General features: G+C 39.9%; 1 protein-coding gene across 15 annotated transcripts in view; it reads left to right on the top strand.

Annotated features, from left to right (window-relative positions):
* The window catches only part of TATDN1 (TatD DNase domain containing 1), a 39,605-nt gene that overhangs the window by 18,638 nt on the left and 6,289 nt on the right, over nt 1-14,678 (top strand). For 8 of the 15 annotated variants that reach the window (NM_001301321.1, XM_070221363.1, XM_070221365.1 and 5 more), the window contains 5 exon segments: nt 70-213; nt 309-351; nt 6,433-6,518; nt 6,609-6,649; nt 8,894-8,970. In NM_001301321.1, coding sequence (NP_001288250.1) covers nt 70-213; nt 309-351; nt 6,433-6,518; nt 6,609-6,649; nt 8,894-8,970 — 391 coding nt within the window. 15 annotated transcript variants of the gene reach the window in all.

Genomic DNA, 14,678 nt, shown 5'->3' with positions numbered 1-14,678 from the left:
ACTGTTTTTGCATATGGAAAATAAATATGAAAAATACTTTGAAAATAATCCTAAGACGTTTCGTGCTAGATATGTTTTTCAGCACAGTTGGATGTCATCCTACGAGATGTGATGAATTTGAAAAGAATGACCCCGATCTTTACCTAATGGAGTTGCTAAATCTTGCTGAAAACAACAAGGGGAAAGTTGTGGCAATAGGGGAATGTGGACTTGGTAAGTGCCAGCCTAGCCCACTAGAGTGACTGAAAATAATTGATTTGTTCTGTACAAGTCGTGAGTAATTATTGATTCTTTTTTATCTTTTAAAGATTTTGACCGACTGGAGTTTTGTCCCAAAGATACTCAGCTCAAGTAAGGAAATTTGTTGACTTTAGAAATTACTGTAAAATCTTAAGAGTGATTTTTTTAATTGCTTTTATCAGTTTAGAATGTAGTTGGATTCAGCATCGAGATTTTTTGTTTTTCCCTTTGGTAGAAGTTAAGTGAAACAAGTTCCATGCACGGAATTCATAAGGGATGGAAGCATATAGTTCCCTAATTGGCTAATTGATTTTAATATTAGAAATAAGGGATGAGTTTTACATGAAGGAGACCTTTTTGTTGTTTTTTGTTTAATAAATGCATTCATACATGAACCATTCCAATGAAATGAATTAAATTCAGTCGTGCGGAGTATGACTTAAGAGCAAGGGATATTAAAAAGAGATTATAGGATCAATCACCAAAGCTAGAAAAACATATTTTCCTCTTGCTGCACATTGGCTGTTGTCTGTTTGGAACGCGAATCCTTTCATGGGAACCCTCTGGAGAGTGATGGCTTCTGAGAGATCCCAAAGCTCACAAGCCTCGGGGACGTCCTACAACCTGTGGCCTGTAACTGAGTGGAGCTGCTGTCGTCATCCTGGCGGGCAGTGCTACAGGCTGAAAAGAAAAATTAGGTCAGAGCCTTAATTAAAGACATGAGCATTTTGTTGAATTTTAGAAACAACGTCTTTATCAACATGATAAAACATTAGAATGAGCTTCTAAAGGAGGTTAATTTAATTATTTGTCCATTCAGCAAATATTTATAGAGTAATATGTGCCTGAAACTGCTGGGAACTCGCTGTACAAAAATAGGAATAAGGGGGGCCTGCCCGGTGGCGCAGTGGTTACGTTTGCACGTTCCGTTTCAGCGGCCCAGGGTTCGCCGGTTCGGATCCTGGGTGTGGACATGGCACTGCTTGGCAAGCCATGCTGTGGCAGGCGTCCCACATATAAAGTAGAGGAAGATGGGCACGGATGTTAGCTCACGGCTAATCTTCCTAAAAAAAAAAAAAGGAATATGTGTCCCTAAAGCCATTTAAGAACAGGCAGCCCTCTGTGCTGCTTAGTTTCTTATGCAGAAGGAGGAGTCTGGATCAAATACTCTCGTATGATACCATCTGGCTCTATCATAATACTTAATAATTAACCGTTTTTGTCATATGATCTTGATTAAGCCAGTGACTTGAGGCCTGAAGGGGTTTTTCAAATTATGCCTGTCAAGCTGTACTTTCTCCCTCACTGCCTGCACCGCCACACACACAGTCCCGCTATGTCCAGCCCAGTGCGAATGCCTGTAGTGCGGAGCGGGTTGACTAGTGAGTCCGTCACACCCTTTCAAGCTCCAGGGTTCCTGGAGTGTGAAGGCCCATAGCCAAGTGACATAGGACGGGTTAGAGTAACGTTCCATGGGCTCTTTCCTTCAGGCCTCTCGTGTATAGAACCCTTTCAGAGCTGTTCACTTAGTGGCACGTTATTGGCTGTGCTTTTCGGAGCTGTTCTCATGGTGACTGGCAGGATGGCTCAGTCTCTGTTCCTCTCTTGAGTATCATGTAGGTCAACTCTCTTAACCTTGAAAGTTCACATGTTCACATGTAAATAGGAAAACAGTTGTCTGTAACACTCTCTTAGGTTAAGCCCGTGGATCCTAATTCCTCCACTTTAGCGTCTATTTCAGGCCAAGATGAGCCTCGTGAGGCAAACAGACTGTGTGGTGTGACAATCAAGGGCAGTGGCAGAGTCCTCCAAGATTTCTTGCCCCTATGAGTTTCCATCCAGATGAGTCAAAACTGATTCCACAATGCAATCTAAATACTTTAAACTCAGTTTTTTTGTGTTACATGAAAACATTGATGATATCAGTTCTGTTTGACCGCTCTGAGGATATTTCACCATCATCTCAGTCAGAACTTACAACGGTATGAGCAGCAAGACGTGGCTTACGCTTTAACACTCCCGCCAGTTGTCCAGGTGTTAATGTGACTCTAATAGAGAGTTCAAACTCTGTTCATTAGTAAATGATTACCAAGGGTGTCCTCAGCGTGGTACAAAGAAGAGTAAGACTCGGTTCTTATGCCTTTATAGACAAGAGAGGATATAAATAATTAAAACAGGTTGGAAAATGCTATCAAAAAGGTGTGTGAACAGCAGAGGGAAGGACTAATCTTCCAGAGGAGTCAGGAAGGGCTTTGCTAAGGTGATGGAGTGTGAGCTTGGCCTCTTCCAGAGCCGGTAAAGCTCAGAACAAACTAAAGTACGGTAGAAATTTTGAAAGATGGGCAGTTCAATTTAAGATTTTTTAAAAATTATAAAACATTAAATGACTTAGTGAGTAAAAAAATGACACACCAGTAGTAATCCTGTTTGGATTGTCCTTAAGGAAGTAAGTACCCGTTTCTTCTGCCTTTGTTCCCTCCCCTTCCCCTTTGCAGGTACTAAGAGCACGCAGCCCCCGTTCTCTGTGCACACAGCCCTCCATGCTTGTGTCAGCTCGTCTCACATGGTACTGAAAACATGTTTGTGGCACCCCTGCCCCTGCCACAACACACTGTCTCTCTGAGTTCTCCAAAGGCGCAAACCAAGTCTTACTCGCGTTGTGGTTCCCAAGGCACCTGGCACAGAACTCTTAGCACATGTGCGGTCTCAGGAAGTGTTCCTGGAATTGGGAAGAGTCTTTCTGATTCCTACAGAACAGCATGGATGGAAAGCCTGTAATCCAGCTCCTACTCTTGGGTCTACTCTTGGAAGAATTTAGATTTTGGTCTGCACTTTTGTACCATCTGAAACAGCCAGTGCATGATTTGTTTTGGTTTTGTTTTTTAAGTAAAAACATAGTCAGGGTAAAGAAGATGTATGAGAAGAGAAAAGTAGAAAATAAATTAGTGTAATGGATAAGGAAGCAAGACCAAAAGAACTAATTTGCAGTAGATAGTGTCTGAAAAATAATGGCAAGTAAAGGCTATATATAACATAGTGTTAAAGGTAAGATCTTTGAAATCAACAGAACTTTGGGTTTGAATTGTAACTGTAAATCTCAATTTCCTCATCTTTAAAATTGGGATAACACCTACCGCTCTTCAAATTTGGTATGGAAAGCCCACAGTCCTATGTCTGGCACAGAGTTAGTGCTCAATAAACTGTGGCTATTTTATTATCCTTAGAAATACTGCCATCCTAAAGGAAAATACTGGCTAAGCTTTTGTTTGGGGTTTTTGAAAAGTATTTTTTTAAAGAGCAAAAGCAAAGCAAAGTATGAAAACAAGGAAAAGGCCTGAATTATGGAAAGGATGTGGATTTATGGATTTACGCATCCCTGTATTTTCCGTTTCTCTGTCCTGTGCCACACTCCTTTCTTTGTTGCAAGTTAGACTTCTCTTCACTGGAGTGGAAGAAATTTCCTTTGGGCATTTTTCTTGGGGCTCTAAAATGTTAAAACTGTGCAGGTCTTTAAAAAAAAAATCAGACCTCAGACAAGATTTCAAAATACTCATTTGGAGATTTAGGGGACCTCAGAGATGAGAGATTGAGGCCATCCTTGCCATCAACCAGCTTAGAGGAAGGATTACCACCGAGGGTTAAGTTACATTATTATTCCTAGTTACCGTGGTGGGGCTTTTTTTCCTTTAAAGACAATCATTTGAGGTTAAGTACCAGTTATCTTCAATTCGTATCATTAGGAGTAATTTTTTACCATACGGCTTATGATACCCAGCAGGCTTGAGCGCATGGACCTTCTTCTCAAATTCTGCAGCATTCTGTAGGCACATTGCTTGGGCATCTGTTATTTTCGTAAATTGTGCTTTTGCCTGCTCTGTGAGTGGAAGGCTTACTTCCAGGCTGATCGTTAGATTCTGTAAGTCTGTGGCTTTGTACATAGAAGTGTGTGTGAAAAAAAATTCTCAGTGTAGAGAGGGAACACAGTGCAGACTACTGCCTGCCGGGTAGCCAGAAGCCACATGCGCAGGAAATGACCGCAGCACACTTAATTGCTGACATTTGAATTACTTTCAAGGTTATGGAAATAGTGACTAGTAGTAATTAGTAAAATCTTTTTTCTTCCGAGTTTTCATTTATTATTTCCTGCACTGAAATTTCAGCAAATTTCTTTTGCTTATTCTGGCCCAGCAGAATCTGAAAAGGTGATTTGAAAACTTAAACATTGGGTAATAAAGACATAGACCACCAACTTTAGGAAGACTATTTCTTTAAGAAGTACATTTCCATTTTTAAGTTTAAAATTTAGCGTTTTCAAGAGTACAAAAGGATATTCCAGGAAAATAGTTGTCCTGCACTTCAAGGAGATGAGATAGAAGAAAATATAGCAAAAGAGACATTTAAGTTAAACACAGAAATTGTTCCCCCAAATTAAGGGTAAAAAAGAGGTAAACCCCATTAAGAAAATAAGACACCTATTGTCTGACTCCTGGTTTCACTTAAACTGCATGACCATTAATGAGGAGAGAAAACACTGCTGACATGACAAAGTGTACAGAACACCCCACCCCGTTAGAGCCTCTGGGTATTGTCATTGTACCCCGGGACCACGAAGAGGCTTTTTTGAAATGCCACAACTTGTGGTCGTTTTGGCTGGGACTCGGAATAAGAGCCTTGGAGTTCTGGTTCCAAGTGTGCCACGTTGTGTGCTGTGATCTCCGACAAGGGCTTGCAGCCGTCTGACACCAGCTCCTGTGCTATCCTAGGGTTATTTTGAGGAACAAATGAGATAACAGTATGTCGCACTTGAAAAGTGCTTTTCATAAAGTACTCTAAATTATTGAAGGTTGCCCATTTTATCATGTAATTCTCATTTTTCTGAAAAAGAGAGTATTTTAGTTTTTGTGCTATTTAACCAATCCTTGAGTTTAGTTTCTAAGGGAATCCTCCTTCTTGCTCAGTGCAGTAGTTTCTGTATATAGCACGTAGGAACACTGAGTGAGTATATGTCAAGCCCTGCTTGGCTTCTCAGTGGAGTGGGGTGACTCCCGGTGACGTGCTCAGCCAGCTCTGGGGCAAGGGGCCGGCCGTGTATTTTCCATCACCAACACATACTGCAGGGAAGGGGCCCCTCGGGACGGTCAAGTGTCCGCTTCATTTGCTGGGATTTGGTCAGAAAGCTGTTAAAAGTAATCATTTGGGGGAACAGCCCCTATCACTGTAAACGTAAACCTTGTAGCTCTTTGCTTCTAGTGACCAATAGTAAAGTGCTCCCTGATTTACCTAGCAGTTATAATGGAAAAACTAACAAACGTTTCTGAAAACAATTTTGTAATCCCAGAAAATGAAGTACAGTAATCCTCCTTTATATGGTTTCACTTTCCATGGTTTTCAGTTACCTGTGGCCAACCTCAATCCGAAAATATTAAATGGAAAATTCCAGAAATAAACAATTCATAAGTTTTAAATTGTGCGCCCTTCTGAGTAGCATGGTGAGATCTCCCTCCGTCCTGCTTGGGATGTGAATCATCCCTTTGTCCAGCGTATCCACGCGGTGCTCGCTGCCCACTCGTTATTCACTTAGTAGCCGTCCAGGTTATCAGATTGACTGCCGTGGTATCGACTATTGTGGTATTGCAGTGCTTGTGTTCAGGTAATCCTTATTTTACTGAATGGCTGCAAAGTGCAGGAGTAGGGATGCTGGCAATTCCCATGTGGTAAAGAGAAGCTTTAAAATGCTGCTTTTAAGTGACAAGATGAAAGTTCTCCCCTTAAGAAAGAAAATCATATGCTGAGATTGCTAAAACCTATTATAGTATATTTGTTCTATTACTAGTTATCGTCATTAATCTCTTACTGTGCCTAATTTATAAGTTAAACTTTATCGTAGGTGTGTATTTAAAGGAGAAAACATGGTCCATGTAGGGTTCGGTGCCATTGGCGGTTTGGGGCCTCCACTGCGGGTCTCGGAACAATAGTACCCTCTTTGGATGACGGAGGACTGCTGTCTGTCTCCCAGGAAGCTGCCTGTTATACAAGCCTTCGGCTAACGCTGATGTGTAGAAGTGTGAATTCACCATTTCTGTTCTATAATTTCTAGACAATAAAAGTCCTTTAACTGAAAAAAATCATTTGACAATTACTTTTCTCATGATAAAATTTTTAACGAGGAAATGTTTTTTTTGCATTATGCAGATATTTTGAAAAACAGTTTGAACTGTCAGAACACACAAAACTACCGATGTTTCTTCACTGTCGGAACTCACATGCTGAATTTTTGGGTGAGTGATAGCTAAAATCTCATTTAGAATTTAAGAATTTTGCAGAAATCCAGCTATTTGCTAAAAGCTGTTTGTGTTTTTAATTCATAGACATAATGAAAAGAAATAGAGATCGATGTGTGGGTGGAGTGGTAAGTATAAAAGAGGTGTTTTTCATGTGTGATGCTTAAAAGCATCTTGGTTACAGTTGGCCTCTAATTCACACATCAGCAATAAAGTTATTAAGGCTCTTCTCTCTCTTATTGGAAGGGCATATAAATTTACTGTTGAATCTGTGGGCCAGATGTGGCACAAACATAAATCATACTGTTTTAATTACGGTTAGTTTGTTCAAAGTTCGAGAATGAGTACAACATTCTGTTCGCAGAAAAACCCTGTGAATTTACTCTGACACATTTTAACAGTGCATGATATTCTTCTCTGCCTCTTCTATCTGCCATTCTTTAATCTTCAATTTAAATTTTGAGCAAAATGGAAATTTAATATTTTAAAATATTCTAGCATTCATTTCAGGTTTGCCTTCTTAATTATTGTCAATAGTATTCATTTACTGTTATCACTCTGATTAGAGACTCATTCTTTCTGTAATTTGCTTCTGCTCTAAACATTTCTATATGGTCATTTCAATCGTTAGTCTTGAGACAGTTCCCAGAAATGTTATCAGCCCACCACTTAGCTCAGGTATCCATAGCGGTAAGGTTTAATCTTTTTTGGATCATGGACTCCTTTGAAAATCTCCCTCAGAAGAATGCTCAAATGTATTAATTTCACATATAATTTTAGGAGACTCACTGGTCTCTAGCAAAAGAGCTGTTATCAGGTATAGAAAATCACATGGACGACGCCAACTGAGGAGGGAGGAGATGGCCCTGAGCACTCCTGTGTGCCCACGTCACGTTGCTGTGGTGGTTTCATATATAGTCTCTCAAGTGCTCAGCCTCTGCTTCATGCCACTCGTGACAGGCATGTTTTCTGCATTGCTGTGTTAATATTACTGTGCACATTTTAATCTGTGGTTTACTGACCCTGTAATTTATTCTTTAGGAACTGTACTTGGGAATTGAGAGAGGCTCTGTTTATGCCCTTGGGATTACTAGCGGCACTTAGAGCCTTCAGACTCTACCTCTCAGCCCATTTACTTTATTTCTAAATAAGAATTTACTTGGGGCCAGCCTGGTGGACAGTGGTTAAGTTTGCATGTTCCGTTTTGGCGGCCCGGGTGTGGACATGGCACCACTTGTCAAGCCATGCTGTGGCAGGCATCCCACATATAAAAAAGTGGAGGAAGATGGGCACAGATGTTAGCTCAGGGCCAGTCTTCCTCAGCAAAAAAGAGGAGGATTGGCAGCAGATGTTAGCTCACGGCTAATCTTTCTCAAAAAAAATTAAAAATTAAAAAAAAATTTTTTTTAATTTTAAAAAAAAGAATTTACTTGGCTGACTTTATAATAGTTTTAAAAAATTAATGGCAATAGTAACAAATCCAATCTAAATGTTTGACTTTTATCAAAAAAAAGAGATTGCCAAATAAAGAATTAACTAATTTTCTGAAATGGTTTATGAAGAGTCATATTTAAAATTATTTTGATATTAGCGGAGGCTGTGTTTTCTAGTCAGGTGGAAATGATGAGGGGAAGAATAAAACGTTTTGGGCAGCTTTGTAACAGTTTTATTTTTGAGAAACATGTTATCCATAGTATTCAGACTCTAGACGCCGTGTCAATGTGACATCACTTGTTAGGTGTGTTCAAAGGCGTGTTGTTACTTACTGTTTTGATTACATAAATACATCCAAAGTGTGAAGAACTATGCTCTACCCCTGTATCTTTGAAGGACAGAAACACCGTCTCAGTCTTTTGCCTGCCGAGCTGATATTACTGATGTTTAACAATTTACATTTTTTTTAAAGTGATGTTCTCACAATCTCTTTATAAATCTTAAAACTTGGCTCTTAAAAGTCATTTCTCTTTTAGAAAAAAGGATACTTAACAGAAAAATTGAACAACATTTTTAAATATATTTTAAATAGCTTATAACATTCTAACTCTCCTTCATGCTTTTGCCTGCGGCTCCCCACTCCAGTCCCTCTTCCTGGAGGTGGTGCGGAAACGCCGGTGCAGAGATAGCAGCACAGCCACAAAGAAAACTTCTAGGCAGCCGTCTCCTCCTTTCAGGTCATTGGAGATGATGACAGGTTATAAATGTGAAATTTGATTTGAAAAGAAAAATTGTAGGGGCCACCACATTTGAAACCCTGTGGTCCGAAAAACCCTAATGCATCTATATTTTTGCTTAGAAAGTCATATTAATGTGATTTAGAAGTTTAAAGAAAGAGTAATTATTATTATAATAAAATCATACCTGTATGTCCTTAGGTGCATTCATTTGATGGCAGCAAGGAAGCAGCAGCTGCTCTGATTGACTTGGATCTCTATATAGGATTTAATGGTTGGTAGGTCCTTCAGTTATTTTTTGTTTGTTTTTTTAGTTCTTATATTAAACAGAATCCTTAAATTGTTTTTACAGTGAATTCCTGATCAAGATTTAAATTTATTTTTACTGCAGTTTGTGTGTGTTTTGTATTGATCTTGGCTGTGAATTTCAGTAATTATGTAAGAAATTAAACAGTATATTACTATTACAAGTTAAAGCTCAAAAGTTATAAACTACTACTCTGTGTTCCAATAATGGAAAATAATTTTGTTTTGGTTTCTTTTTAAGGATTTTAATTTTTCCTTTTTCTCCCCAAAGCCCCCCGGTACATAGTTGTGTATTTTAGTTGTAGGTCCTTCTAGTTGTGGCACGTGGGACGCTGCCTCAGCGTGGCCTGCTGAGTGGTGCCATGTCCGCGTCCAGGATCCAAGCCGGTGAAAACCCTGGGCCACCACAGCGGAGCGCTCGAACTTAACCACTCGGCCACAGGGCCAGCCCCAGTAATTTTGTTTTGAGGTCAGCAGCTAGCTTTCTCTAGCAATGCAATTTATTCTGAGGTCCTTTTACCCCTTTAAAACATACATGTTCACAGCACTGTATGACATATACACCAGTGATGTCTGACCATTGGGGAAATACATACACTGTGACATAATCATTTTATGTCTCTGTAGGCCAAGAAACTGAGGCTCAGAGAAGGTAAGAAACAGGTGTAAAGTAACTCCAAGTATGAGAACCTGTGTCCTCTGGCTCCTCACTTGGCGACCTTTCTGCTCTTACAGCACACTAAACCTCATCCACCCAGCGCAGTCAGCTAGCGCAGCTGGCTCCCTGGGCTCGTTTCCATTCAGATAATTTGGTGAGCTTCCACCAGTGTCTTTTCATAGGATGTCAGTGTAGCTCATTAAATAAATTGCAAAATAGTAAGACTTGCTTTCCCTCTTTAGTGTTTCATTCCCTTAATATTACTACTTGTTTGATTACGTTATGTTTTACTAAACTCTCCTTAGGAAATTATTTGCTATAGACTTGATTTATTTAAATGTCCTAGATGCTTCTTCCATATTTTAGACTAAAGATTTAATTTATAAATTAATTTGGAAAGGAATACATGCATAATGGATTAAAAAGTCAAGTAGTACTCAAAGACTTATACACATATTCTCCCCAAAGTGCCCTCTACCCCGAAGTCAGCTCTTCCAGAGACAGCCACTTTGTTCTTACTGCCATCTATCTAAATATTATGCTTATGCTATTATCTCTTAATTCATCCCCTTTAATTGTCTATTTTCATTAAGGTAAATAAGCATTTTAGTTCTTATATCCAATAAGGCCCTCCCACCTCCGTTATTTCCTCCATAGTCCTCTCAGTGTGGCTATTTCAGAATTTTTGGCTACATGCATATTCAGCTGTGCTTTCATTATTATGTCTATGTAAATATTGTTGATTGCTGAACCATGTGGTGTACCACTCTTTTATTTTCCTGGACACACTTTCCTCATGGTTTTATTTACTTGGCTTCCTTCAAAACTTGAACCTTCTCACACTTGCCAGCAGCTCTGTAAACGCCCTTATCTGCTTTTCCGCATGAGGAAACCTGTGTAGATAACCTGATAGTTCCATCAGTCCCTGACTCTTCCGTCCGTCTCCTTCAGCTTGGACCAGTGTCTCTTCTGTGATAGAACTCCTATTTTTAGATCCCATGTGTTCCATTTTGTTTTGATGGAACAATGTTTGAAAAGGAATTTATTCTGCTCTTCCTCATGAAAGTTTACCTGCGTAGTTAATGAAAGAAAAAAAAACACGCTTCCAGTTGATATTTTTTCTGGGCATAAAATTCTAGATTAGAAATCATTTTCACAGAAAATTTACGTTGTTCCATCTGATAAGTCAGTTGCTGGTATAATTCCTAGTCCTTTCCCTGTGACCTACTTTTTGACCTCTGTAGAATACTTTAGTTCTTTATCTCTGGTATTATCAAACTTCACAAAGGTGTCTTGACAGGTTTTCTGTCGTTCAGAATTTGTGCACTCTCTACTGGCCCCTTCCAGCTGAGGCTCATCTTTGTCATTCTAGGGAAATTTTCTTCATCTTTTTTTTCTATTGTTTCTTTGGACCTCCCAGGCTGATACTCTGAGCTCATTTTTTTATTTTATAATTTCTGTCTCGGGGCTGGCCTGGTGGCGCAGCGGTTAAGTGCGCACGTTCTGCTTCGGCAGCCCAGGGTTCGCCAGTTCAGATCCCAGGTGTGGACATGTCACCGCTTGGCAAGCCATGCTGTGGTAGGTGTCCCACATATAAAGTAGAGGAGGATGGGCACGGATGTTAGCTCAGGGCCAGTCTTCCTCAAAAAAAAAAAAATTCTCTATTTTTTTTCTTTTCAAAAAGTGCTTTATTTTTCAACCTTTTTAATGGAACTTTCTTCAGCTTTTGTTTTCAGTCTCTGAAAGCTCTCTTCCATTTTTTTCTACCGTTATCTTGTTTGGCAGATGCAGCATCTTTTCATCTCTGTAACGATATGAATTAATAGTTCTTTAAAGTTATTTTCTGTTTGCCATGTAATGGTTTTATTTCCTCTGAGTTCCTTTTGCCTCTTTGTTTTGGTCTCTGTCATGATAGAGGCTTTCTTCAAATGTCAGGCAGTTTTTTGCTGTACATTGAAAAAGTTAAGCAAAAATAGCTCTTTGGAAGCTCTCTGGGGAGATAGCCCAGCGGTTGGCAGCCCACAGACGGCTTAGGGATTCCTAAATGTCAACTTGCCGAGATCTTCTTCTGGGTTGGTTCAGTTTCTCCAGAGAGGGGTACTCTGCTCCCTGCTGGAAAAGTTGGGTGGGGATCCATAAACTGTGTTCTGGAGCAGGGCGGGGCTGGAGAGGATCTCACCATTCAGTAAGCTCGCTTGCCAGGGCTGGGAGGCAGAAGTTGTCATCTCTGCACTAATTCACTGGGAAGTAAGCTGAGAGTCAGTCTCATCTTCTCTTTACCCCACTTTTCAAACAATCCCTGTTCCAGTCCTGCCTTATCCCCGCTGTGAATTGGTTTGCTTGTCTTCAGTCTCTCTGCAGGCACCTAGCACTTAAGTCAGCACATAAACAGATCATTTATCATTTCTCCATCCACTTTCTGGGTTATATTTTGGATTAGGGGTTAGAAATGTTTCCTAGTTTCATCAAAAAATGCTTCTTTTTGTCCTTCTTATTTTGGGATGATTTTGAAGAGAAGGGGGTAGAAGGCCTTTATTTCACCAACTTGAACCGTAATTCTGTCTTAGAGATGATCTTGAGTTTATAAAGAGTTGGCTTTAAGCTAATCACATGAGGTTTTTCCTCCTACATTAACTCAGAAGTATTTAATCAAAGTCACTATTTCTCTCCTTATTTTGAAATTCAGTTTATTGTCATCTTGACCTGAGTGTCCAAGGTATGGTAATTTAATCTGTGTATACTTTCCATGATATAAAGTCTTTGGTTTCTAAAGATTAAGTTAGAACTTTTCCCCAGGAAAATGGGAGTTTCAAATTTGACTATAGCATTATGCAGTTGCTCTTCCTTCAATTGGAAACCTTATTGAATAGAGATACTGGCTTTGATTAAAAATATTTCTTCTGGTAGTATTTCTGTATATAGATCAGTTTTTATAAGCATGGAATACATGTAGGAAAAGACTAAGTCAATCAGACATCATTTCATGAGATTAAAATATGCAAATAATTTGGTGAGTTTTAAATTTAGTATTCATACCAAACATGATGTATTTTAGAAAATCTTCATATTGACCAATTATTAAGCTGGCTGAAAATAAGAATTTTGGTTTTTTTTAGAGAACCCTAATAAAAAGGCTGGTACGTATGGCAAACTAGACACATATTTCCCTCTCATCTCTTAATATCCTACTAAAATGAGATCATGGATATTCAAAAAGGGAAACCTATAAAAGCAAAGAAAAAAGGCCTGAGGTTTTTTGTTTTTTTTTTTAAAGATTGGCACCTGAGCTAACAACTGTTGCCAATCTTTTTTTTTTTTCTCCTTTTTTCTCCCCAAATCCCCCCCAGTATATAGTTGTATATTTTAGTTGTGGGTCCTTCTAGTTGTGGCATGATGAGCTGTGCCGTGTCTGCACCCAGGATCTGAACCAGTGAAACCCCTGGCTGCCGAAGCGGAGCGCAAGAACTTAACCACTCGGCCATGGGGCCAGCCCCCAGGCCCGAGTTTTGATGATGGAGAAGTGTTCTATAGATTTCTGGAAGACAGGTGGAACTGGAAGAGAAAGCTTAGACTATACCACTAAAATTTAGCAGACAGAATCCCAGAGAGGCTTTGGGCTTAGGAGAAATTGGACCAAAATAGGGTGATTGGAAGGCCTGCACATAGGCACGCACCACATAACGACATTCCGATCAACAGTGGAGTGCGTGGTCCCATAAGATGAGTACCATATGGCCTAGGTGCGTAGTAGGCTGTACCATCTAGGTTTGTGTACGTGCACTCTGATGTTCCCACAACAATGAAATTGCCTAATGATGCGTTTCTCAGAACGTATCCCTGTTGTTAACCACATAGAGAAAGATTATCACCCCCCATTCCACTGCCCCTCACAGTACAGAAGCAGCAAGCATTTATACTCACGGGGAAAATATTTTTCCTCAAGAAAACTGAACAAACTGTATGGTGAGGGCCAAGATTTGGTGTGTTTATGTTCATCCCAGAGGAAGGCCTTTAGAGAACCAGCAGCCTAACAGTCGGCTCCCTGCCCTCTCAGCTGTAAATGAAGTTGCAGGTTCAGTCCTGGCCTGCTCCACAGGAGCTTCCAGTGAGAATCCCCACGCGGAGACCTGGCAGTAAAACAGTCCTGTTTACACAAAAGCAGAGGGAGCCCAACACTGGCAACCCAAGCCTCCTTAAATAGAAACTGCTAACAAGGACCACCAGAGAAATGAGCTGAACCCGCAGAAAGAAAAGGACCGAGATAAACAGAAAAATCAACACAGCAGAAACAACTGAATTAGGGAAAAGAACTTTAAAAGACCTGATATAGTGAGATTTGAGATGTTACATCCACGAAATATGGACAGAATGCTATCAGAAAAAGAACATAAAAGAGTAAGAGTTCCATAAGGATTAAAAATGAATGTTGGTGTTAAAATAATAGCACCATTGGAGGAAGCTAGGAAATCCACACATTCAACAGAAAGATACATATTTTTTACCTCTGCAGACTACCATTAGGTAATAGTAGTCATAGGACTTTTCTCTTTATACAAGTATTCCAGCTAATAAATAAAGGGCTGACAGAATTATAATATGAACATTCTGCAACTCCTGGTGAACTAAGATCTAGGCATTGGGCACCCATAGCTGCCTTACGTCACAAAAATACGACCAGATAGTATGCACCTCTAGATAGATCACACCACCACCTTTGAAAGTCTTGCCCAATAAAAAGTCAACCTGAATCTGATCAAGACTCTAGATGGTACTCCAGATCTCCTGTAAGAAATACAGAGGACAGAGGAAGCTGTGAAACTGCAACGCAGAGATGAAATCAAGATGGGGAAACTCTTCAGGGCAAACAACTGGGTTTCTTCAACAAATACATTGTGGGGGGGAGAGATGGGGAGAACTTAGTTAAGAGATTTAGAATACTGACCACAGGAGCGGGTGGGGGTAAGTGGATAGAACAGCATCTTCCAGGAGTTGGTAATTGATGGGGCTGGATAATGAATACAT

Source organism: Equus caballus, chromosome 9 (assembly GCF_041296265.1).
Source record: "Equus caballus isolate H_3958 breed thoroughbred chromosome 9, TB-T2T, whole genome shotgun sequence".
Classification (NCBI taxonomy): Eukaryota; Metazoa; Chordata; class Mammalia; order Perissodactyla; family Equidae; genus Equus; species Equus caballus.
Note: the sequence above shows the minus strand (reverse complement) of the source record. Positions and strands in the feature narration are given on the sequence as shown.